The following is a 26,928-nucleotide window of genomic DNA, read 5'->3' as shown; positions in this document are numbered from 1 at the left end:
CCCATAGCCATTTATCTATCCCCCCTTATGGCACCTGTCACCTTCTTTGTGTCATCGCTACTTATTTGCTTGTCCTTTTTCGCCTACTAGACTCTAATAAGCTTCTTCAGAACATGTGATTTGTTTATGTCTCCCATACTACCTAGCAGAGTGACCTGCAAGGTGGTTATAACTCAGTTGTTTGAATAAACTAATGGGTGAGTGGGCGAGTGTGTGGTGAGGCGCCTGGTGGGGAACAGCCCCAAAGCGCTGCCCTGCCTCCTTCCAGCCCTGGGGGGTCAGCCGTCTGGACGAGGGGACAGGAGAGGGGGCAGGACCTCATCGGTGGCATCCCCACAGCCTGACACACAGCAGGCTCTCAGTAAATACTGTTGAAGAAATGAGTGGCTCTGGAGGCATGGCTGGGCCAGGGGGAGGAAAGAAAAGTCACTACAGTATATGTATCGGATGCCTCCTGTGTTCCGGGCATGGTGCTTGGCCTTCTCCATGTCTGAACTCACTTATCGTGCGCTGACCTCGGAAGGTAGTTGTGCTGATCCCATTTTACTGGTGAGGACACTAAGGCTTAAAGAATTGAAGTAACTTGTGGAAGGTCGCACAGCCAGGAGTGCCGAAGCTGGATTCCTAGCCAGGGCTCTCTGCCCCTTACTTTTCCAGGATACCACACTGTGGTGCTGGCCCAAAGGCTTGCTTTCCTGTGTGTAAAGATAACCAGTGTCTCAGTGACTGGGGGCGCTGAGACAGGGAGAGTCAGTAAGTCTCTGTCCCCAGGGGTCCTGCGGGTGGGATGGGGTCATTGGCTACTGCTCAGGGCCTTGCATCTGGGCCACCAGGAGCAGGTGTGAGGCTTATGAGCCTCTTCCTGCTCTGCCCGAGTCACGTGTGTTCAGTTGTAGCTGCCGTGGTGGCTGTTAGCCCTCCCCATCACCTTGCAGGGCAGTGGGTAGGGTGGTTCTGGGAGCACTGCTGGAGGGTCTGTGGGTATTTGGCCCCCCTACCCAGGTGAGAGCTTGGCTCTGTCATTTACCCGTTCCTACACCCCACTGCCGCGCCACACAGGAGGGGCAGGACCAGGGAGCCGGCACTGGTGCTCTCATCTGCATGGAGACCCAGCTGGGTGCTCTGCTCCTGGGGGGAGGCTCTCTGCTCAGTGATGCCGAATCAGGAGTGAAAGGGGCAGCTGACCAATGCTGCATCCCCGCAATGTGGGACCTGTGATGACTCGGGGTGTCACTCGCTCCTCAGACTTCAGTTTTGGAGTGAGACGCGGCAGGAAGATCACGGCCTCCCTGATCTTTCGGATTCTGTCCAGTGGAGCTGGACCACTTGGCATGAGACTCATTCTGTCTGTTCTGCAGCAACCCCATCTTCACAGCCGGACCATAAACATCAACCAAATGGGAACCAGATGGTGAAGCTTGGGGCAGCAGAGAAACCTCAGTGACTATCCTGGGTCACTAGATGGGACTATCTTTGGGGGTAAAATTGTTCATGAATGAGTTCAGCAGTTAGCTGATGGCCAGTGAGGGCCAGTTGATGCAAAGCCTGGCAGGACAGACAGAGGGGCTGCAGCCAGGGTCCTTACCTTCCAGGGGCTGTCGGTCTGGCTGAGAGGGTGATGTGAGCCCCCAGCAAGGCTAGGCGTGCCCCCATGACCACAAGGGGAAAGAGTGAGTGCAGCAGTTTACAGGAGGGAGAAACTCCCAAGGACCAGGGTGATGAGGAATGGCTTCAGGAAGGAGGTTCCTGGGATTTTCATGGGCTGTTTGCTGTAATGTCCACATGGAGCTTTGGTGGTGGGCAGTGGATCTGCTTCTCTGGGCAAGAGGAAGCAAGAACTTCTGTGAGCAAGAGCCGGTCGGGCAGGTGTCTCTTCCCTCCCCTTCCTCCTCCTCCTCTGCCCGTAGCTGTCTTGAAGAGGCTTAAAGCTCACTTTCTCATACTGGAGAATCCTCAGAGTTCTAAGGATGTTATGACCCTCCTTGGGCTGCAGGTTGAGAAACACTGCATTAAAAATGAAAAGCTGGGGGCTTCCCTGGTGGCACAGTGGTTGAGAATCTGCCTGCCAATGCAGGGGACACGGGTTCGAGCCCTGGTCTGGGAAGATCCCACATGCCGCGGAGCAACTGGGCCCGTGAGCCACAATTACTGAGCCGCGCGTCTGGAGCCTGTGCTCCGCAACAAGAGAGGCCGCGATAGTGAGAGGCCCGCACACCGCAATGAAGAGTGGCCCCCACTCGCCGCAACTAGCGAAAGCCCTCGCACAGAAACGAAGACCCAACACAGCCATAAATAAATAAATAAAATTTTTTAGAAAATGAAAAGCTGGCACTTCAGATGGTCCCTCCATTTTGAGGTGTCCACAAAACAAACACAAATGTGAAAGTGGGGTTTCAAGCTGGATGCAGATCCAGAATATACTATGTTTCTCATGCAAGACTAGGTGAACTCGAGAATATGTCGCGAGTGCCCAGGCTCCGCGAAGCCCGGGTTGAGAACACATAGCTTAGAGGGCTGCGCCTCTGAGGTTGAGGACAGAGACTTGGCCGCCCTGGAGGGTATGGAGGAAGGGGGAGGAATTTCTTAGGTTGAGGCCGCCAGGGCCCCGCCCACCTTCTCAGACCACGTGGTGAAGCCCCTGTGTGTGCGGCGTGAAGGCGGAGGTTGGCGCTGCTTCCCTTGGGTCCTCTCCAGGATTCAACCTCACGAAGGCATCTCTTCTAGACTTTTCCCCGGTAGTTAACACGCTCCCTCCTCCTCCCGACCAACCATCTTATTTTGATTGGAATTCTTTTGCTTGCCTGAGAAAAGAAAAAAAAAAAAAGGAAGTTCTAAACTTTTCATTAGGTCGTTGGGATAAGAAGTCTTCTGGGGTAGTCGGATTAAAGCTCGGTGGCTCTCGCTGACTATTACAAGCTAATGGAGTACCGGGAGCTCATTGGCGGCTGCAATGAGCATTTTGCTGGAGTAATTATACAAGGCCACGGTGGTTTTCAGTAACAAGGTAACTCCAGGTAAGGAGAGAACTCCCTGAAACTTTTGATTTGCTGGAATCCTCTTCGTTTTATTTCTTCATTAAGAGGAACCCAGGAGAGACAAAGGCCTCGAGAGCAGCTCTTCTGGGAGGCTGCTCTCAGTCGGGGATTTATGCCTGAACAGCCCCGATTGCCTGGTCCCTTTGTTGGGGCCTGATGAGAACAACCCGGCACGCCTGGGAGAGCCCTGATGGGCCAGGTTTACATGGATTGAGATTTGGGGTCCAGAGTCAGACGCTCTGGACTATAGGATGGAGAGAGATGGGTACAGGCATCGGAAGCCTGGGGACAGCTGACCAGGAAGGAGGCAGGGAGACTCACAGGCCAGCATCTTCATGGCTGACGTGTGTGCTGAGAGCAGGCCTGACCGCAGGTAACGAGGCTGGAATCGCACTCTCTGTCTCAACTGGGGTCTGTCCATCCTGGGTGGGTGAGGTGTGGGCCTGCGTAAATACAGTCTTTTCTGTCCCAGAGGATTCTTTATGGTGAAACTTTCTTAGACATGCTACCCTCCCTGGTACCACACCCCCAGCCAGAGTCGTAATCAGGAGGTCGGGGCCTGAGCCCGCCACCCGCAGGTCTGGGCTAAGCGGGCCTGGGAAGGACTTTTCAGCGCCCTTGGCAAGGCCCTGGGGCCTTGCCAAGCCGACCTTGTCCTCTGGGTGGCCCTGCCGGGCCTCTGGCCGGCCGCCCACCTGCATTGAATCATGCCCCTCAGAGGACAGCATGTAACTGTGCTTCCAGATATAGCCCCCGGCCCCCCGGGGGGGCAGGGAGGGTCATTGTCACAGAGCTCTATGTCTTTCTGACACCGCATGCCCTGCGTGGCTTTCTTCCCTAACTTCTCAGCCTGGCACAGCCTAGGATTCTGCTCTGTGAGCAAATGTAGAGCTATTTTGTTTAAAAAGTATGTGGCCCGTTTTTTCTCTTCTCCATCTCCTGCTTCAGTTTTCAGGACTCTGCCTTCAGTCTCTGGCCTGGCCCTTCTTCTTTCTCCATCGCACAGTTATAAATTTGTCCCAGTCAGAGGCTGGCTGCATTGAGGCAGGAATGTGTTGTTTGGTTAAATTGTAAAATTAGCTGGGAAACTTAATGAGGCATTCCGCCTCTGCCTTCTGAAGAACAGGAAGTTTATGAAGGTGCCTCGAGCCCCTTGCCTAGGAAGGAAGGAAAGAAAGGGAGGGTGCGGCCCAGGAATGTGGAAGAGCCTTGGCCAGGTGAGTTTGCAGGCCTAGGACCCGACTGTGGCCTGTTTAGCTGGGAGGGGCCTGAGAAGTCATCCCTCAAAGCCTCAGCTTTGGGGCAGCCTCTGTCAGCCACCGTGAACCCACAGGGGCTCCCTCCCTCGTGTCCAAGGACCTTGAGGCTGCACAGCTGGCTATGGTGAGCTGTTTTAGTGCCAGATTCCTTTTTTGTGGTTGTGCAAGGCTCAAGAGACAAAGACCAAACGCTTCGTCTTAGAGGGCGCCCACGGCAGAAGGGAGAAGGCCAAAGGCAACAGTTATAAGGGTGGCCGACATTTACTGAGGGCTGACAGTTGCCCGGGACTGTGCCAGACACTTTATTCCGTGATCTCACGTGATCCCCACGAGACCCCTATGACGACCCCTATTGTTATGTCCACTTTATGGATGAGGAAACTGAGTTTACTTGCCCAGGATTGCCCAGCAAGGAGAAGGCAGAGTGGGGCTGTAAACGCAGGTCTGCCTGCCTCCAAAGCCCCTGGTCTTAACCTCAGAGGTAAAATTCCAGCTTCCAGTTCTTTCCTGTTTCCAGTCCTTTCCTGGCTGCCCACTTCTCCCAGCCCCTAGCTCATGCGGCACAGACTGCATGCTTGCAAAAGCTCACCCTGAAGTTTTGGAAGAGCTGCCAACAGCCTATATTCTGCACTCACCAAATTCTCAGGTCCTCCAATGACACCAAACAAACCTTGCAGTTTTCAAGCAGCAATTCGATGCCATTTTAGTTGTCAGATGCACTTTAATAAGGCTTAACATGGGAAATATTTACCCTGCCTGGACTTTTTGCATGAGGTCAGCCAGAAAAGGCGAGGGGTTTTTTTCCTGGGGGCGGTGGGGTTGATGGCTCATGTTAAGAATGGGCATGAAGTGCGACAGGCAATGTTGCTGTTTGGAAAAGTGTGGAGCCTTAAGGCTCCTGAATTTTAAGCCTGGAACTGTCAATGCCGTGGCTGTAATGTAACACCTCAATTATGGTGCAGGGGGTAAGGAAGAGAGACTCTGAAACCTGCAAGCTTCTTTAGATCCACAGCCTGAGCCACAATTAAGGTTTCAGAAACACCAAAGGCAAACCAGTGAGTGTCATTTTTAACCAGTTTGAACATTTTACTACTTCCTAACATCAGAAGCACCCGGGCTGGAGAGCCTGCTTCTTGCCCTCAATAAAGTGATTAAGCTGAATGGGTGTTGGGGAGTATTATTAGGCTGAGAAGTGCTAAAAATAGACATGCTCTGTTTTCTGAAAGCCACAGCAGGCCTGAAGAGACTGGCAGCCTCGAGGTGCCACTGAGGGGCCTGAGGAAGGGGAGGGAGGGTGGCAGTCCCCGGGGCCCCCGGTGGTCTGAGATGGGGTGTGGTGGGTGTCATGACGGGCAAGCCAGGTGATGGGCCTCTTTCCCAGCTGTTCATCAAGAATAGAGTGACAGTGGAAGCTGTGGATTGGTTGCTTCTGCCTTGGTTTTGAAGAACACCCCTCCGCCTCCAAGATGTATATGTGTGTGTGTGTGTGTGTGTGTGTGTGTGTGTGTGTGTGTGTATTAATGAATTTAAAGTAACTGACAATGCTGGAGTCTAGGATGGACACCTTACCCTAAAATTTACACATTCAGCCCTAAACTAATTGGGTTTACCTGCTACTCTTGGTGGGGGGGATCTAATTCGGGCAGTGAGTAAAGGGCAAATTATAGGGGCACATGCAGACAGAGCTGGGGAAGGGGAGAGACCTCAGAGCCAAGGTTGAGCATCTGCTCTGTCGGGCCTGGATTAACTAGGATGCTCAGGGAAGATGGAAGAAAGGGACTTTTTGGTTAACCGAAGGTCAACCTAGAAAACCTTGTCTATTTCATTCTTTGTAGTTTGCTGTCATTCATCAATGTGAGAGGCCATTTTTCTACCTTAAGTGAATACAGTTGATTGTTTTTTATGATAAAATATCTTGCTGGCTTAGAAGCCAAAAGGAGAATGCCCAGGAAGGGAGCCAATCATGGAAGGATATTCCCAACTGTGGTTTTATTGGAAGTCAGTCTTGAAGATCGGTGGTACCTTTTTCTTCTGTCAAGCCCTGCACATTTTCATATCTTGAACTCATTCCTCCCACTAACAGCTTTAGGTGGCGGTGCGGGGGCGGGGGGGGGGCGGTGGGAACACGATGTCCATTTTACAGATGGAGAAACAGAGGCCGAGTAGTACATCAGCGTCCACAGCACAGCCAGATCAGTCCAGGCCCTGTCTGATGGACAGCGGTGGCGCATTCCTGGACCAAGAGGGGAGGGTTGTTCTTTAAAGAAGAGGGATGAACTGAGGAGGTGGCCTCAGAGATTGTGGGAAAGATCTTCTACCTCCAGGGATGAGCCAGAGTATGGAGAACAGCAGAGGCCTCGAGCACGTTGCCTCTGGGACCTTTTTCTACTCCCCTTAATGTGAACTTCTTACTCTTTAACCTTTTATATAATCAGAGGCCCTGATGGTTAGGTGGGCTTCCCATGCTGTGACCCTGATTGAGTTTGTTTCTCTTTCTTTACACTTACTGGCTATGAGACCTTGGACCAGTGAACTAAGCTTTTCAAACCTCAATTTTCACCTCTATAAAATGGGGATAATCTTAGAATTGATGGCAGAGTTAAGTGGTATGTGGCACATAAAGTAGTTAGTATGGCGCTTATTTATTTTGTAATAAATGTTCACTAAGTGTTATTTATCAGTGTTCTTGTTAGTACCGTCAGTGCTGCAGCAGCAGTAGCGTCGTTGTTCCTCATCGCAGGGCAGCCCTTGCGGGACCCCTAGCATCCTGGGAAGGGAAGAGTTAGGGTGCAGTTGCCAAACGCCAGTTCCCGTTGCTGGGCACCTTCACGTGCATCATCTCATGTGAACTTCCTAACAAGCTTGTGGCCTCATTTCTGGCTGAGTGGTGCCCCCTGGAGTTGGGCGATTTCACAGTCCCCCTTGTAGGATACAAGGGATGTACCATTACCTCTTTAGCAGGTGAGGAAACCGAGGCCCAGAGAGGTTAGACTGCTTCTCCTCTTGATGCAGCTGGTGGGCACCTGAGCTGGAATCTGTCGACATCAAAGCCAGGGATAGACTTGACAATGACTGAATCCTGCCTCTTCCCGGCAGCCTGGCCGGATGTCTGTGAGGGCTGTGGCATGACTTCCTGGTGGGGCTCTCAGGAGAAGAGAAGTTCCTGTCTGCAGGGCTCTTACAGGTCACAGCCAAGGGAATAGTCAACAGACACTTGTATGCAGATCCCTGCCCGCCGGTTGTGACACTGTGACAGCATTTGAAGCCCTCTGAAATGCTTTGTTCCTTGTCACCTGTTGAAATATGATTGCCTAGGGGTATTTTAACTTAAAAACAAAGTACACACACACACCACACACACACACACGGTTGCAAGTGGAATTGGAGAAAGGTGCCAGGCGTTGGGAGAGAGCAGGGGATTCTGAAAGGAGTGGGGATAAAGGAATTCCCTCTATACAGATCCCAAAGAGATCCCAGGGCTGTGAGAGACCTTGGCATGCTTTTCAGTCAGTGAGAAATGAGGGAGGAAGGATCCTGCGAGGTGAAAGGGAGGGAGGGCCAGAATGCAGTTAGGGCTGAGCAAGGCTGCCCTCCCTTTTCTCTGAAAGCACCTCAAGGGAAAATTTAATTGGAGGGAGTATCAGGGCATGTTAGGGGACTGGAGTGGTGGTAGACATCAGCTTGTGATTTGTGGGTAGGCAGGGTTTTGATTCTGGCCATCACCCCTGCAGTGGCCTGGTTTTACTTTTCCCCATCATCCAGGCAGTACTCATGACCCTTAACCCTGGGAGGCAGGGGCACGTCCCCTCCATGCCAGATTTCGGGTGAAGGCCCGTGACAGGGAACTCCGGAGGTGCTTCAGTAGATGGAGGAAGGTGATTGAGGTTGAGAGCAGGAGGCCAAAGGCTTAGGTCCCAAAAGGTGCTTTGAGGCTGCTAGATGCCAGCAGCAAACCCTCTTTCCATTAGGATCCTCTCACCTGAGAATCCCCAAGTGGGGACCAGGGAGGAAGACGATTGTTGGTGACCAAGGGTTGAGGGGATATCCAGTAAAATCATGGCGGAAATCCCCACTGGGGTTTTTCTGGCCTTTTTACTTAGTTTCTTAACAAAAGCCAAGACTGCAGTGCTACAGGACGAAGCCGTGAACACCTGAAAGCTTGGGTTTTCCCTGGAACTCAGGGGTCAGGCTCTGCCTCGCTGACTCAGGCCAGCTCTCTCTGGCTAATGATTCTCTCGGTGTCTGGACTGTCCGTCCCACTTTGCCCGCCTGATAGAGAAAGGTCTTCCCCTGGGGAGGGAACCCCCTGACTGGATCCAGCCCCAGCTTGATCCAGCCACCATCGTCCCATAACCAAGGGTTGTAAGCATTTGAGCCCCTTTTTCAGCCGTGCTTAGCCTTCTTTGCCATGTGCTTCCAGCTGCTTCTCCAACAACACCCTGTCATCTTTTCTTCTCCCTTAGGTCTCAACTAAAAACTTGTCATTTATAGATGGGGAAATGAAGTGACTCACCCAAGGCCACACAGCTCAGGCACGGACAGTCAGGGCTCCGGGTCCATTTCTCTCTGTGCTGCTGCAGGAAAGCTGGGTACCCCTGGGTGCCCCTGGCCAGCAGACCCCTCCTCGAGCCAGCTGTCCACCTGCCTCATCTGGGGCGGGGTGGCTCTTCTCTCGTCCCAAACAGCTGAAGCCCATGCATTCAAGAGCCCCAGAGAATGCAGTGTCTCACCTTTCTGGGCCATATACTCATTGCAGGTGGGCCTTCTCCCAGGAGCTGTGGGGCTGGAGTATTACGGGAGTTACTAAAGGCTCAGGCCAAAGGCTGGTCTCTTGGAGCTCATCAACTTGATGAAGTGAAATTATTCCATAATCATAATAACTATCTAGGCACTTACTGGGTGCCAGGTACTTCATACCGGTTCTTGTTCACACTATCTTAGGAGGACAGATAACCCCATTTTAAGGAGGGAAGTAAGGCCACAAAGTTGATGCCAGGCCCATACCACCAGTGAATGGCAGAACCCCAAAGCCGTGTCTAGCCACTAGCCACTGTAGGGCTTTACCTCGGGGAGATCTCTGAGTTGGCACGGTGTGTCTGGAAGAAAGTCTACTGCATCACAGCAAGGGCTGACATTCCCACGGTAAGAGAGGTTTTTGTGCCATGGCACTGATTCCCACCATACTTTGATTAGCCAATCATGAAAGTTGCCTGGGCAAGAAAGGGATTAAAGGCAGCGGTAAGGTGAACCCCTAAATCAGCGCTGTTAGATTTCAGGAAGATTTGTATGTTGTTTTCATTGCAACAGATTTACCATCCAACTTGTATTTTATTTAAAATAATTCACCTTAAATAGGTTTGCACTCATCTCAGTAGGAGGATGGTAATGCCCGTCAAAACTTGGCCGTGAGTGTTGGGAGCTGAGGGGAGATGGGCCATTTCTTTACTTGTACATTGTTGGTTTGTACGGGGGTGTCTTGGGGGTGCACAACCATCATAGTCATTTGCCTTTCTTTATCTTCCACTCCCCAGAGAAAGTCTGCTGAAGACTTACCCAGAGTGGGAGTCTCTCCTCCTTCCTTTTTTCTCTTTGTGTTTGGTCTGGGGTGGTAAGAATATTTTAAATGTTATGATATGTTCATTGCATGCATTTGACGTCTCTGTGGGTTCCAGACATTGACACTGGGGGAGGAAGCAATGGTAATAAAGATGATGTTAGGGACAAGTAGCTTTTACTGAGCAGTTGCTGGATGCCGGACGTGGTGGGAAAGACTTTACATACACTATTTAAATGAATCACCACTCAACCCTGTGAAGTAGATATTCTGTCCCCAGTTTTTACAGGTGAAGAAACAGGTCCAGAGAAGATAATTAGTTTAGCCAGGGTGGTAGCTAGAAATGGTAGAACCCAGGACTTGAACCTGTGTTTGTTTGTTTCCAGAACGAGGGTTCTTCTCTACTAGGCAGCTGTATATTGAGTGTCTATGTTTCTGCTGGCCATAGACTGTGTTTCTAAGCCTATTGGGTTACCTGCTGGTGCTAAAAGTGGCAACAAAGGGGTTTTCTAAGCCCCTCTGGGCTGCGAACTGAGTGGCAGGGATAAGGGACAAGGTGGACCTCTGTTTTCTCTGTGAGATATGAGAGCAGGAACAGTGAAAGCCAAGGGTGCCAGGGTACCCTAGAACCTCCTGGTAGTATGATGTTTATTAGGTAGGCTAAGAAATGGTCTCCCAGACTAGAGATGCCTCAGCCCTTCCTTTTGACCCATTCCGAGATCTCATCTTCTACAGAATGGACTTTTAGCCAGATGTGAGGTGTCTGGCACTTACCAGGTCATTGATGGGAGATTGCCTTCCAGAGATCGGAAAGCCTGCTGCCTGAAATCCCCAGTCATTCAATGATCTCTGTCGCCCGGCCAGGGAGACTGTCCTGGTGGCTTTCTCAGTCCTACCTTTGATTGAGGTCCTGTGTCATTAGTTCATCCCCCCACCCCCATCCTGTAGTGAGGCCAGGCCCTGAGGACCTTTCTCCTCCTTCGTTGTCACGGAGAACTACCCTTGAACCATATTCTGAGCCGATCAGTAGGGCTGGTTGTTTTCCAGGCAACCCACATCTGCCCACCTGCTTTCCCTCTTCCCTCTCCCCTGAATCTGTGTATCTTACGGAGGTGCTGGTTTTGTATCAGTTTCTGTTTTGTTGATAAAGGTGAAAGAGAGAGAGAAAGAGCGTGTTAGAGAGAGAGCAGGCCTTCCAGCTCCTCTGAGGGAGTACACATCTCCTTGAGTGAAAGAACACGCAGTGCTGGCCTTTGGAATTGGCAGCCAGTGTACTGTTCTCTGTCAGATAAGAGGTACTGTAAATAAAACTGTACACCATGGCCCGTTGTAAAATGCCCGGCGTCTGTACTCATTGTTCTGACAGCTTATGCTTTTTTTGGGTCTGCTGTTTTGGTACACTCTGTACTTCCTTATGTAAGCAGGCATGCATATCTCATCAGAACAGTCAAGATGTTTATTTTAAAATCTCAAGGAATTAAAAGAAAAAGGACACAGTACTCAACATCAGATGCTGGCAAACGTTAGGTGTTTTTTCAGTGGTTCCTTCCCCCCCCCCTTCTTGTTAGCACGGGGGTGGGAGAAGTTTTGGAGGGGGAGGGATTTTGCAATTGTTTTCTTCTCTCATTGGCTTCTGCCTTATTTACTTCAGAGAGACTCCGGCCCACATCTGATTGTGTTCAGTATCTTCTCGTCCCCTTCCTAGATGCTCGGGACCCCCCCACCCCATTTCTGGGCAGTAAGGCCAGTAGGGAGGAAGGTTCTATACTCTGCCAAGGGGGAGAAGCCAGAGGTAGTGGCTGAGGAGGAACACAGCTGCGGGGAGACTGCCTGACACGCTTCCACTGGATTTCAGCTCTGTTGCTGCTGGAATGCTGGGCATTTGATAGAAAGCTTTATGGTTTTGAAAGTGCTTTTCTGGCATGTCTCTCCTTTGATTCCTGCGAGTCAGGGGGATCCTTAGCCCAGAGTGAAGTGGCTCCCACACACGGAGGCCTTACACCGGCTCCAGCCTCCATGTGGGCTGTGGCGACTGCCTCCTTTCTTTTCACCCAGCCTCAACCTGCTGTGAACCCTCCTCCTTCCTCTGGCCCCCGGTTAACTTTCTGGAGGCATCAGGAAGTCAGGGGGAAAGGGGAGAATTCAGAATGGTCAGGCAGCTCCTGCTTCCCCCGGTGCAGCAGCCCTGGGAGACTGGCAGGGGCGAGAATGTCTGTCTGTCTGTCTTTCCCTTCACACTGACTCTCAGATGAACCCAGTGCCTGGGCCGGGAGTGGGATCACCAGCAGACCTCTGCCAGCCGGTGAAGGGTCCACTCGGGCTGACCGGAGCCCCCTCAATGTCCTGGAGGAGGGCTTGCTTGTTTGCTGCGGGGCTGTGAGTCCTGGGCGGCTGGGCGAGGAGCGGAGGGCCGACGAAAGGGACATCCTGCTCCGCAGGAAGCAGACAGCTCCACTTGCTAAGCTTTCCTTTCCTTCTCCCCCAAACTGCCCGAGTTCCAGCCAGAGACCATTTCCTTGAGTTTTGAAAAAGGGACAGCAGAGAACCCAGGGTGTGTAGAAGGACTCTGCCACCCCCTAGGGGACAGCCTGTCAGTGCCCCCTTCCCAGGCCAGTTCTGTGCCCGGGGAACCTACCCGAGGGTTTCTTTGTTTATCGGGCAATCAGTGACCACTAACTGTGTGTCAGGCACGGAGTGGAGAACTGGGAATGGAGAAGAGGACAAGACAGATGCCAGCCCTGCTCTCACGGAGCTTACAGTCCGCTGGGGAGACAGAAGAGAGGAAAGGAGCCCAGAAGGCAGCACAGGACCTGTGAAATGGGGCTCCTGGGGCTTGTCAGGTTCGGATGTAAAAGCTGGGGGAGGGGGTGCCGTGGGAGGGAGGAAGAGCTGCCAATACTGACATGCTGGTCGTATGACCCATCTTCCTGCTCCTTCAACAAGACAGTCACTCACGTTTAAATTAGCAGGACAAGGGGTGGGTGTGTGTGTGCACGTGCGTGCGATTATAGTGAAATATGTCTTTACAAATGTGAGACTCACTTTACACAAGATAAATGGCCTCCAAATAGCTGTACACTGAATTTCAGTAAAAATCAATCATACTTTGCACAAAGGAGTTCTTGAAAGGAGTCCTGGCTCCGAGCCTGGCTGGGTTGATGGTCAACGCCACTGACCGGTTCTGTGGCTCTGCCCCCATGCATGGCCCCAGCGCTTTCCCCACCTTGTCACGACCCCTTTGGGACTGTCTCTCGCTATTCCCATTTTACAGATGGAGCGACAGCCTCACTGAGGTGAGGCAACTCGCTGAGGGGCACAGCTGGTGATTAGCTTGGCTGGGATTTGAACTGGGATCTGTCTTACCCGAATCCTGAGCTCTTAACCACATTCCTCTGCTCGCCCCCGCCGCCCCCGGAAGTATCAAGAACATTAGTAATCTCATAGCCACAGAGTGCCTGGCAATTAACAAGTTTTGTGTTTGTTAATATCCACTGTCTCCTTCAATCCTGACAGCCTCCAGTGAGGCACACGGATCCGATCATTCCCATTTCACAGACGGGGACACAGGCGCGTTGAGGTGTGGTGAAGTGTGTGAGGTCCACAGCAGGGAGCAGCTGAGCCAGGCCCGGGACCCAGTTCTCCCCACGTTGGATCTTACCATGACCTCCTCTAGTTCACTCAGATCTGTAATTGCTGGGGAGGATGCGTGGGTCTAGCCCACTTTATCATGGTATAGTTCTGCCTCTTTGCTATTTAATTTCTCTCCCTGCAATCCATACCCCATCTCTCCCTCTCCCCTCTCTTATGCTATACCAACCGGCCAGCCTCCTCTCTCTTCCTTTGCCTGGAACGGGCTTTCTTAGAGAGTGGGCTTACCTTCTCATTCTCCCTTCAGATGTCAGATCATCCCATATAAAATAGCAGCCCCCGCCCTCTCTGTCTCTCTTCACTTATTTCTCTCTTTATCGCTTATTGCCACCTATTTTATATTTACCTGACTTTTATTTTTTAAATTAAACAATTTTTTTTGGCCGCACAGTGCAGCATGCGGGATCTTACTCGGACCAGGGATCGAACACCGTGCCCCCTGCAGTGGGAGTGCAGAGTCTTAACCACTGGACCACCAGGGAAGTCCCTTACTTGACTTTTAAAAATGTGCCTTCCCCTCTAGAATATAAGCTCTTTGAGGGCAGGGATTTGTCTCTTTCGTCCATTTGCTGTAAGCCCCCCCTTGGTATCTACTTAACAGACATTCCAAAAACATCGTCTTTGTGTAGGAACGAGATGGGGAGGAATGTCTGTCCCTGAGCCGTGCCCTGGACTTCTCCCCACTCCAGGATGAGCCCCAGGAAATATTGGGGGTGGGGTGGTAAATGCAGCTGATATGTCCGTACGTGCCCATTGTGTTCAACTGGCATGACCTCCTTCCTTCCCCCCCGACCCCCTTGCACTGATGCTTTATAAATATATTAGTGGCTGAATGATGTCACCGTAATGCATTTTGGGAACGGCGGTGTGGTTTATGCACACTTGAGTGACTCTGAATGCAAACCTGACATCATACTGAAGGCAGCAGCGAACAACATATGCACAGTAAACAGGCCAAGACTGTCTTATTGATTAACAGATGAGGCCTCTATTATTGATCAAAGCTCGGTGAGGAAATTTATCACTTTTAATTTCAGGGCTGCCAAATATTTCTGCCTCTGAGCCAGCCATTACAGAGACAATTTAAAGGCACATGCCTCCTTGCGAGAGGGGGGGTCTCTGCCTCTCTCTGCTTGGCTCTTGTGTCCTGGAACTGCCCGTCTTTGCTGTTGGGCTGGGGGTTTGGGGGGAGTCTGGGTGGGGGTGGGGAGTGCGGAGGCTTCATGAATGGGGGCTGGCGTGGGAGGGGGGTTGTCACCCACAGTCCCTGAAGACAGGGGACTTTCACACACTCAGCTCAGTTTTGTGACTTCAGCAAGGCAGGGGTGGAGCGGGGAGGACTTTGAGGGCATCCAGATGTGGTCAGGCCAGGGCCAAGCCGGCAGCCTTGCCGAGATCCTGTGTGCTAATTTGCTTTATCTTCATCTGAGCTTGTATGATGGCATACATCCGGCCCTTGACTGCCTACCTGCACTCCTTCCTTTCTCCCTGCTTCTCAGTCATTAAAGCAGATGCTCCTGCAGCCACATGGATGGCTGTTTTCTAAGAAACCTACCCCCCCCCCAGCCCTTTGAAGCTGTGGCACGAGTAGGTTCCTCACCCAGAGGCAGGGCTCCAGCACCATGGCGATGGAGATGGTGATGGAGATGGTGATGGCGAGTCCATGGGGCACCCTCCCCTTTGCAGTTCCTGCTTCCCTCCTCAGGCCCCTCCTCCCCCTTTCTTCTTTAGGGAGCCATGAGAACCCGTGGGATATAGAAATAAAGAAATAAATACAGTTAAAATCCGATCCCTTACAGATCGGCAGAAAATCATTGCTGGCTAATGATTTGGAACTGGGGAAAGTTTCTCACTATGATGGGGCTTCGAGTTCATCCACCCCCAGTCTTCCCACCTCTGCCCTTTGAGGTACTTGCTGCATTTCCATTATAAATGGATGGAAAGTGGCTTGGCTGTCTCTAGTGTGAACACAAGTTGTGACTGCTTTGCCTTCGAGTTCCCTGGCTCTTTCTTTGAAGCTCTAGAAGCTGCTGACAGGTCCTTAGCCCTAGGAAGCCCTGCAGCTTGTAGGGACACCTGGAGGGGATCATGGTATTCTCCCTGCCTTGAGGCGAAATTCAACTCCAGCCGCCTAAGACAAATGACAATATTTATTTTTAAAGCGCTTAAGGAAAAGTGATTTCATATCTTTACTGGGGTACTTTATCACTCATTTATTTAGTTAGTCAACTGATATTTATTGAGCATCTAATAGAGGGTATATCCTGCTCCTCATTAGGAATGTAGGCAAGATCAATGCCCTAAATGTTTATTAGTGTTTAAGTCTATACTAGTACAACTTGTATTCTGAGTTCTCGCCCTTAATGTGCTAAATACTCCAAGGCCAAGATTTTAAAACTATTTAAAAAGTAGTGGAACCCTTTTTTTCCAAATAGAATTTTACAAAACCTTGATGTATAAAAGCATAAATTGGATTTTAATTTTTTTTATTTGGGGAAAGGGAGTTCAGAGCCCAACTTCATATTCATGAAGCATCTTTGCAGATGGACCCCTAGGGAGGCTGAAGCATAATAGGGATTAAGAGCAAAGGCTCTGAAGTCAGGCTCCCTGGGTTTGAATCCACCTCTGTGGTTACCTACTGTGTGACATTGGGAAAGCTATTTAACCTCTCTGATCTTGAGTTGTCTCATCTGCTAAATGGGTATGTTCATACTATGTCCTTTAAAAGGTAGTTAGGATTAAATGAAATGATACATCCTAAATACTTAGCCTCATTCCTGGTATACGCCACAGCCTCAGGAAATCTGAGATGGTTTGAAAACAGCACTAGACTGCTTTCTACTACAAATATGTGGAAGAAGTAGTTCTGTCTCTTACAAGACTCCGATATGAAACTAAAACACAGGTACACTTAAAGAAATGCTCAGACGTGTTGAAAGGTACGCAGTGCAGCTGCAGATTGGAAAGGGTAGAGCAGTGAGGGGCTGGCGTGCTTGGCGCATGCGTACTCCGGTCTTGGAAATAGACTAGGACCGGAGCGGACAGGAATGAGGCGGGGCGTTGCTCGGGCACAGAGACCCACCGAGGGTCGAGCGGCGCCCACAGGGGGCCAGTGAGGACAGCTCCCAGTGGAGCTGGACAGACAACTGGGTCAGGTTATGGAAGGCCTTGAAGCCAAGAAGAGGAATTTAGAATCAGTGCAAATTGTGAGCCGCTGTATTTTATTTTAACTTTTAATTTTATATTGGCGTATAGCCGATTAACAATATTGTAATAGTTTCAGGTGCACAGCAAAGTGACTCAGCCATACATATACATGTATCCATTCTCCTGCAAACTCCCCTCCCATCCAGGCTGCCACGTAACATTGAGCAGAGTTCCCTGTGCTATACAGTAGGTCCTCATTGGTTATCCTTTTTAAATATAGCAGTGTGTACATGTCAATCCCAAACTCCCTAACTCTCCCTTCCTTCCCCCCTCCCCGCCGTAACCATAAGTTCATTCTCTAAGTCTGTTTCTGTTTTGTAAATACATTTATTTGTATCATTTCTTTTTAGATTCTGCATATAAGCGGTATCATACGATATTTCTCTTTCTCTGTCCAACTTACTTCACTCGATATGATAATCTCTAGGTCCATCCATGTTGCTGCAAATGGTGTTATTTCATTCTTTTTTATGGCTGAGTAATATTCCATTGTGTATATGTACCACATCTTCTTTACCCATTCCTCTGTTGATGGACGTTTAGGTTGCTTCCATGTCTTGAGCCATGGTATCTTTTTGAGCAAGGAAACGTGAGGAATCAAGTGGCCTTCAAGGAACCTGCCTCTGTTGGGTGGATCAGAGGGTGGCTGATGGTGTGGCAGCCCTCCTGAGTCATTGGGTCATTCTGGACATGACCCAACAGGGGCCTCGGTAGGGGCAGTGGTTATCGACATGCAGTGGAAGAGATGCATCTAGAAGACATTTTGAGGGAAAACTGCCAAGGCTTGTGACAGGCGCCCCCTGGACGAGATAACAGAGCCTTGAAGGCTGTTAGCAAGTGGTAGAAAGTCATCTTCACATCGTGACACTGTCGCTTTGAGGCTTGTAAATATGGTTCCAGAAAAGTCGATCAAATTGAATTGCATTGAATTGATTTTGTTTATTCCACAGATATGTACAGTAATACGTTCCTACTGGGTGTCAGGCAGATGCAGCTGTGCATAAGATGACATATTCCCTCCCTCGGGGAGCTGGAAATGGAGCCACAGGCATTTAGTAGACACCCTGGTGAGGCCGTGACCCAGAATGTACAGGGTGCTGTGGGAGCACAGAGAAGGGCTACCTCACCCAGACACGGGGCAAGGGTTTGGGAGCTGAGGCATGAATGATGAAACGGGGCTAGCCGTACTGTGGGGCTGGGGAGAGGGGCAGGAGTGTCAGAGCCAGAGGAGGTACAGAAGGATGCTTGGAGACCTTGCAGTGAGGAAGCAAAGGGCTGGAGACCAGGGAACAAGGATGAGGAGAGAGAAGAAGCAGGAAAGAGAAGTGCAAGAAGGGCTTTGTGAGTCACCGTGTAGAGTTTGGACTTTATCCTGAAGGCACTGGGAAGTCATTCAGAGGTTTTAAATGGTCAGGTACAGGAGGTGGCCGGGTAGACAGTTTAGTTTTAGATGCACTGAGTTAGGGGTTTATCCAGGTAGTGATATGTCAGCAATTCCTATCTTCCCGTAAAGTATAATCTGGGCAACAGGGCACGTTACTCCTCATTGGATCATATACTCCTTTCCATATCTCACCTGGAGCCAGCCCCCCAGAATCCCCCTTCTTCTTGGGCATCTCTCCTGGACCCCATCTCTGTTTGCCTTGGTTTTGCTGGTTCTGTTCCCTCTTCTGTCTGGGAGAGCCCTCGGTGGGGGCATTCGGAGCTCAGTGGGGTGGGTGATCACATCTTGGAGGAGGGTCTGGGCTGGCTGCTGGGACCATGAGTTATTCCTGACTTGGGATCTTCACAGGTGTTAAGCCCCCTCCCACAGGGTCCACCTGCAAGATTTTGGCCCACGACCCCCTTTCCTAATGCAATATCACTCTTGATAATAAGGTAACTGCCTCCCCTTTCTTTCAGCGGGTGCCAAAGCCTTTGTCTGTGATCAGTGTGGTGCCCAGTTTTCGAAGGAGGACGCCCTGGAGACACACAGGCAGACCCATACTGGTGAGTGACTGATCCCCACCCCCCAGGTCCTCCGCAGGGCGACGGCGCATGGACGTGAGTATCTTGTTTCCCCAGGGGAGCTGTGAGTGGGGATGGCTTGTGCCATGCTCAGCTACCCTTGCTTGTGGGGCTGGCTGGGCAGGAATTTATGTGTGTGACTTTGCCCCAGAAGAACAGCTGCCCTGGATTAGGCCAAGACCTCTGTCTCTAATAGGCCACTTAGATCCTGTCTTCATGGAGACTCTAGTACGTTCTTGTGGAGGCCTTAGGAAGTCCGTGATATTATCTAAGCATCCCCTTCCCTTGGTGAAGGGTCAGGAAACCTCCTGCACCCCATCTGACTAACTCTGAAACCGCCATGTAGTAGGCTGGTCCTCCCTCTGCAACAGTCTAGTCATTGTCTGAAAGAAAGCAGTCTGTCCACAGGGATGCGTTTGAACAATATTAACGAACAATGATATTGCTGTGATTTCACGGCATCAGTGTCATCTCATCGTGGTAACTGGCGCCGTCATCATCATCATCATCAACGTGGCTCACACTTAACTGAACGTTCACAGTGTGCCAGGCACTGTTCTCGGTGCGTTACCTGATCTCATTTGTCCAGTCTTTCCATAACTTTGTAAGGTAGGAGGCTACTCTCATGTCATAGATGAGGAAACCGAGGTTCAAAGGAAGGAAAGTGACTTGCTGAAGTGAACACTGGGGACAGGAGTGGTATGGCTTAGACTGCCTGGTTTAATCCTGACTCTGCCACTTACTATTTGTGGGACCATGGATCAGTTACTTAAGCTCTCTTAATTTGGGTTTCCTCGTCTGTTAGAAAAGTGGAGTAATAATGGCACCTACCTCATAGCATAGATTTTTGGGGGAGCTTAAATAAGATATTTAATTAAATAAGATTAAATAAGATACTTTATTTGAAATGCTTTGGAGAATGCCTGGCTCATAATAAACATTCAATAAATAGTAGTAGATGCATTTAATTTAATAAATATTTATTCAGTTCCTATAATGTGCTCTGCGCTGTTAGGGTCTTTAGATAGCATTCTTCATGGAACTGAGATTCTACAAGGGAGACAGGATACGCAAATAATTGTGCAATATAATGCCAGGTCATAATAAGTGCTAGTGAGAAAAAATATAGCAGGATAGAGAGAAAAGTGGTGTTTTAGATCATATGGTCAGGCTTCTCTGAGAAGGAGACATCTGAGTAGAGTCCTAAAGTTGGGAAGTGAGTCATTCAAAGGTTTCAGGGAGGAAGGTCTGAGCAAAGGGAACAAGCACTTGCAAAAGCCCTGAGGCTGTGTTGAACTTCACAAGTTCAAGGAAGAACATGAAGAGCAGTGTGGTGGGGGGTGGGGGTGGGGAGTGAGGTGCAGAGAGTGGTGGGAGGTGAGATTGGAAATCAGGTGGGTCTCTCAACCCTGGCAAGGAATTTGGATTTTATTCTGCATGTGCCAAGAGTCCTCGGGAGGGGGATAAAAATATTTGCAAATCATACATCTGATAAGAAACTTTTGGTTTGAAAATGTAAAGAACCCTTAGGACTCAATAATAAAAATACAGATAACCTAAATAAAAAATGTGCTAAGGATCTGAATAGACATTTCTCCAAAAATAGACATATGGTCACTGAGCACACGAAAAGATGTTTGACATCATTAGCCATCAGGGAAATACAAATCAAAATCACAGTGAGATACTACTTGACACCCATCAAGATGTAGCTCTAATAAAATACAGGCAGTAGGAAGTGATGTTGAGAATGTGGGACAGTCAGAACCCTCACACACGGCTGGTGGGAGCGTAAAATGCTGCAGCCACTTTGGAAAACAGTCGAGCAGTTCCTCAGAAAGTTAAACAGTTACCATGTGACCCAGCAATTCCACTCCTACGTGTGTGAAAACATGTATCTACACAAAAACTTTCACGTAAGTGTTCATAACAGCATATTATTTATAATGGCCAAAAAGGTAGAGATAACTCAACATCCACCTACTGATGAATGGATAAACAAAATGTAATTTATCCATACAATGGCGTATTATTCATCTATAAAAAGGAATGAAGTATTGACACATTCTGTAACAGGGATGAATCTTTAAAACATCATGCTCAGTGGAAGAAGCCAGTCACAAAAGGCCACATATTGTATGATTCTGCTTATATGAAACATCCAGAATAGACAAATTATAGAGATAGAAAGTAAATTAGTAAATGCCAGGGGCTGGGAGATTTGGGAGGAAATAGGGAGTGACTGCAAGGTATGGGGTTTCTTTTTGGGGTGATGAAAATGTTCTAAAATCGACTGTGGTAATGATTATGCATCTCTGAATATATTAAAAACTACTGACTTTATACTTTAACATCATGAACTGTGTATTATATGGTATATGAATTATGTCTCAGTAAAGCTGCATATACCTGCACACACAAACATTTATAGAAAAGGGGGAATATAGTCCATTGGAGGGTGTTGAATGGGAGGATGGCATGACTTGATTTATGGGTTTAAAATATCACCCTGGTTCCTGTGTTGAGAACTGACCATAGGAATGTTTCAGTTATCAATTGCTGTAGAAGAAACCACTCCAACAGTAGATTAAAGCCACGATGTGTTATTATCTCAGACAGTTCTGCAGTTGACTGTGCTCAGCTGGGCAGTTTTCACTTGGGGGTCTCTCACGTGGTTGCAGTCGGATGGTGTCTGGGACGGGAGGTGTCTGCAGGCTCGATAGGGCTGGGTGTCCACTATGGCTTCCTCGTTCATATATCTGCCTCCCTGTCCACCCCATGGCCTCTCTCTACAACACAGCAGCCTGGACTTCTCACCTGCCTGCTCAGGACTCCCAAGAGTCAGGAAGCAGAAGCTGCCAGCCCTCTTAAAAGCTAGGCTGGAAACACATAGCATCACTTCCGCCGTATTTCATTGCTCTCAGCAGGCACAGGGCAGCCTCAGGTTCAAAGGATGGAAGAGTAGACCCCCCCTTCTCGGGGGGGAATGACAGACACGTAGGGGAAGAGGAACTGGGGCAGCCATCTGTGGGGACAAGCCACTAAGCGACCACAGGGACCGCAGGGGAAGAAGGAAGGTCACCAACTGCTGCTGCTGTTACAGTTATCGTCAATATCTTCTTGTCCTTCTGCCTCACAAAATCAGCCTCTCTGAGTGGCAGACATACGTCTTAGCCCTGGTATCAAGGGCTTTGGGCTGGTGCTGCCCTGGCCTGTGGCACTAGGAGGAGAACTTTCTAGGTGAGCTGTCATTCCAGCCAGTGACCCCCTGGCTTTGTTAGAGAAGGGAACTTTGCAAGATTTTGCCCAGAGTTCCAGAGCTGGTCATCTTCAAAGCCAGGGGAGGACGTAGGTCTCCCAGGCTCCCAGCCAGTTTCTTATTGCTGGACCACATACGTAACCAACAATCCTAGTCTGAGAATTCCAGCTAGGGGGCTGAGGAGACTGAGATCTGAGCCAGCTTCGCCAAGCAGCTTAATTCTGTCCCTCCAGATTAAATTTGCAGCAGAAGGGAGCAAGCTGCCCTCACAGCTAGGGCCAGGGCGAGAGGCTGAGTCCCCCGCTGGGTGAGCAGATAGGGATATTGTTCACAAGCAGACCCCACACACTTATTGAGCACCTTCTGTGTGCCTGGCACCCACTGGGGATATGGCGGTGAGCAACCCAGATGTGCTCCCTGTATTTCTTTATCAAACAACTTTATTGAGATATAATTTACATCCTGTTCACCTGTTTAAAGTATCCAGTTCAATGGCTTTTGATATATTAGTGTATTTTTAAAACGGTTGTAAAAGATATATACATAAAATCTGCCATTTTAACTATTTTAAAGTGTACAATTCAGAGGAATTAATGATAGTCCAACCTGTTTTTAGAGTTTGGTATTGATTCAGCTTTGAAAATCAGGAGGCATCTTAGGACCAGTGCCCTTCCAGGATTTATTAAGTCAGTGAGGACTTGAAAGTGATCAACACTTTGCCAAAAAGGATATTAGTTTCAGGTAGGATTGGAAAGAACCTGGAGTTTGAGTCAGAAGCTGAGGAGGGGGCATCTGACTCCACTGTCTAGCAGGTAAATAACCTTGTTCCTCATCCTTTCTGACCTTCAAGTCTCCTCCCCTGCCAAGGACTGTAGTGCCCATCCTTCCTGTAGCAGAGGTGGGTCCCAGCCCATTCAGACTTACTTTTGCTTTATCTCCGAGTTGAATCCGGATTGTGGAGGAGAGACCAAGGTGGATGCTTTGAGAAAGGCTCCCTCCCCACCTGGCTGTGAGCTCAAGGCAAGCTCCCTCTGAGTGACGGACTTCGGCCACGCCCTGGTGTGGGGCAGGGTGCCCTTGGCTGGGGAGAGAGGCAGGAACAGCCTTATCCTCAGCATTGGGTTGGCAATGAGGCAGCTCTTCTGATGCCCGTTTATCATCTATAGTGCTGTTTCCTGCAAAACCCAGGTAGATCCTTAGACTCTTTTAATAATCAATGAAAGCACACAACTTGAAATCTAGTTGCCATCTCTATTCTAAGACAGGGGGCCTCTGAGGAAGAGAGAGGCCTGGTTATGAGGAATGTTGAAAGTGATGCTAATGTTATTGGACTGGGAAAAGCCAGTGGGGTACCAGGTATCGTTGGAGAGCCAGCAGGAGGGCAGAGAGAGAACTCTGTAAAGGAAAAGCAATCGAGACCCTGGGAGAGTAAAGTCATGGTAATGCCACCTTTATATATATATATATTTTTTTTTTTTTTGGCCACGCCGCGTGGCATGTAGGATCTTAGTTCCCCGACCAGGGATCAAACCTGTGCCCCCTGCAGCGGAAGCGTGGAGTCTTAACCGCTGAACCGTCAGGGAAGTCCCCACCTTATATTTCTGATACCTTTGTTTATCAAACACTTTCCTCTGTTATACCCATTTAACAGATGAGGATATGGAGGCCTAGAAGCCCCCCACTAGGAAGTGAAGAGCTGGAACTTGATCCAACTCTAACTTCAGTGCCCTTTCCACCAGCCCCCAGCTGCCTGCACATTGACTTACTGTTGTCTGGGGGTGTGTGGCTGAACGGTTTAGGGAGAGATCGTGTAGGTCATGGCCCTGTCCTGGTCAGGGCTCTTTTGGATCCCTGTGACCCATTTAACTAAGAATCCTCAACACCCTGATGCCCATGTCCCCCTTGGGAGATAGGATACAATTTCCCTGAAACAGATCAGGTCTGGGAGTTCCATGCCCAACGCCGCCCGCCATGTCGGAATTCACAGAGCTAATGTGTGGCATGGCATCAGATGAGTGATCAGGGTGCCTCAGGGTGCCTCACAGGTATTCTTGACACTGAAAAACGAATTTAGTAGAAAGTATTTCCAATTCTGTTTTCGTCAAACAAACGTCATCTTCATGTCTCATCCTTTCGACCCCGCTTACCCTGGATTTGTGTCCTGGTGTGTGTGACCCTTCCCTGTGCCCTCCCTCCAGGATCTTTTTTTTTTAATATATAAATTTATTTATTTATTTTTGGCTGCATTGGGTCTTTGCTGCTGAGCACGGGCTTTTCTCTAGTTGCGGCGAGCGGGGCTACTCTTCGTTGTGGTGCACGGGCTTCTCATCGCGGTGGCTTCTCTTGTTGCGGAGCACGGGCTCTAGGCGTGCGGGCTTCAGTAGTTGTGACTCGCGGGCTCTAGAGCGCAGGCTCAGTAGTTGTGGCGCAAGTGCTTAGTTGCTCCACGGCATGTGGGATCTTCCCGGACCAGGGCTTGAACCCATGTTCCCTGCATTGGCAGGCGGATTCTTAACCACTGCGCCACCAAGGAAGCCCTCCCTCCAGGATCTTGGTGGGCTCCGGCTGGTGCTCAGGGAGGACACACTTATGGTTGGGTTGGGCTTAGGCTTCGTTGTCACACTTCAGTTTTCTGTTTTGCTACAGCGAAGACTTTGAGGAGATAAACAGAGTCGCTTTACACCTTTTATATTATGACAAATACATATTGCAAAACACTGCTGCTTCCAAAATGTTTGGGTTGCAGAGCAGTGAGGAATTAACAGCTCTGCAGCTCCCCAAGATGCTTGTACTTCATTTACACATCAGAATTTTTTTACACTGTTCAGTAAAATAAAAAGTGAGAAAACACACATCCACGCACGTGTACACACACACTTCCACTGCACCACTTGGGTTCTATATCAGGAATGTCTTAAATTAGTAAGTAGTTCTTTAAAGTCCAGATAAACTGATAAATACCATTAATGGCTTAATTTATACTCCGGGTTTGAAATCTGACACATGGACACTATCTTGGCTCAGGAAACGCAAGTGGTTTTGTGCCAGAGGTTTTAATGACCGATCAGTAATATAAATTGCTGCATCACTGAACAGAAATAGCTTCTCTGTGTCATTTGATCTGGAAACTTCTCCGGCCAGGCAGCAGTTAATAAATTTAAAAATAATTACCCTCTTCATTCAAAGTCAAACTAATTAGGAGTGGGTTTTACAAATCATAATGTTGTCCAAGCCACTGTACGTCCCCGTTTGAGATTTGAAGAGGCCTGGGGGGGCAACGGCTGGGATCAGGTGGCATTAATTAGAAGGCAGGGGAGATACCACAGCTGCTGAGCTGAAGGTGAGGGGGTTGGGACAGTCTGCAGTGTGCCCTGTGGGGGAGGGAGTGAGGAGAGCTCAATGGCGCAGCCTTGGGGTTGAGCTGTAGGAACCTACAGCTCTTTTAATCCATATGTAAGGAACTCAGAGCGCCTGCCTCTGTGTGATCTGAGCATGGGGGAGATGAGGCCAATGCTAGTGTTTGGGGGCCAGGCCTGAGACACTATGAGAACCCCAAAAGCAGGAAAGGCAGGTGTGCGGTTGGCGACTTGGCGAGGATGGACCTGCCTAAAGGCAGGGGAGTGGGGAGGAGGACCTCCCGAGGGCTTTATTCACTAGGCAAGTTGGGGCCCTGATAGCATGGGTCAGGTTTGTCTTGCAGGCTTCAGGGAAGAGGGACCATTGGAACCTGACGTCTGAGTGTGACATTCAGGGTATTCGGAGCATAGTGACACCCAGAACTTGGGATCTGGTGTCAGACTGTCTAGATTCAAATCCTAGTCCCATCACTTCCACGTTTTATGAGCTTGGGCAGGTTGCTTCACTTCCCTAAGCCTCCACTTCCTCCTTGATAACATGATGGCCATGATGCTATCGTACAAGGGACATTGTGAGGATTTAATTTGATGATCCATGGAAAGCACTGAGCATAGGCCTTACGTGGAGTAAACTCTCAGTAAATGGTGGTGGTGGTTACTAACACTTAACCGTCATGGTCTTCACCAGAGGTCTTGGAGGGTACCCATTCCCCTGACTAGGTAGGTGAGAGGGGAAGGGCCAGGTTGATGGTAATGGTGGTGGAGGAATGGGAATGGTGTACAGCTGCTTTTCCAAGGTGATGGGATCTTTGAGGATCCCTGACTTGTCCTCCGGCCAAGAGGACGTTTCCAGCATGCCCAGAGAGCTAACAGCCCCTGGAGCCCTCTAAGTGCAGTAGGGAGAGGTGAGGGCAGAATGAAGTTCTGCATGTTGAATAATCTCACAGAGCAGATTTGGTAGATCTTATTTAAGGCCCTAGCTAGAATGCTCAAAGCTGCCCAGGGGGACCACCCTCTACCAATATCTAAGCAAATGATGTATACAGCTAGGCCAGACAAGCTAAAGAGCTGGGAAAAGCATGAAGCAGGTGCTCCCCCTTCCAGGAGCAGCAGGGACATGCCCTGCCACATCTTAGAGGATACCTCGTTGGTTGGTGCCCTTGAAGGCTGAGGAATCTTGAGTCCCCTTCTGGTGTCCTGGCCCATGTCTGTTACCATTAGGAACCTGGGTATTCTGGAAATATAAATAAGACCTTCTGTGTGATGCCTCCTTATCCCCTCTTAGTGCCCTGGTAAGGAAAAGAGGCTAAAGTCATTCCTAGGTTTAGGAGTTCCGGGGCTAGGAAGCTTCAGGGAAGCCTTAGAGGCCCGGACACTAGGTTGAACTAGATCACCAGACTTGGCCCAAAGCAATTCCGTTCTCTCCTCCAGCCCCCACCCTGCCCCACCAGGTCAGCCAGGTTAGTGACTTGGGTTTGCTACAGATCAGAATAGCCTATGCAGCTGGTTTGTCCCATCATTCCTTCATTCATTTATTCCCTAAGTTTTAAAGTACCTTCTATGTGCAACGGGCTTTGTGGACCCAGTGCCTAATGGTGAAGAA

The 26,928-nt window shown here is 49.6% G+C and overlaps 1 protein-coding gene across 3 annotated transcripts in view; it reads left to right on the top strand.

Annotated features, from left to right (window-relative positions):
- Positions 1 to 26,928, top strand: part of ZBTB16 (zinc finger and BTB domain containing 16) — a 178,597-nt gene that overhangs the window by 112,736 nt on the left and 38,933 nt on the right. For all 3 annotated transcript variants that reach the window (XM_036859567.1, XM_036859568.1, XM_036859566.1), the window contains exon 4: positions 18,606 to 18,692. In XM_036859567.1, the coding sequence (XP_036715462.1) occupies positions 18,606 to 18,692 (87 nt within the window). The remainder of the gene's footprint in view (positions 1 to 18,605; positions 18,693 to 26,928) is intronic.

This window comes from Balaenoptera musculus, chromosome 8 (genome assembly GCF_009873245.2).
Source record: "Balaenoptera musculus isolate JJ_BM4_2016_0621 chromosome 8, mBalMus1.pri.v3, whole genome shotgun sequence".
Classification (NCBI taxonomy): Eukaryota; Metazoa; Chordata; class Mammalia; order Artiodactyla; family Balaenopteridae; genus Balaenoptera; species Balaenoptera musculus.
Note: the sequence above shows the minus strand (reverse complement) of the source record. Positions and strands in the feature narration are given on the sequence as shown.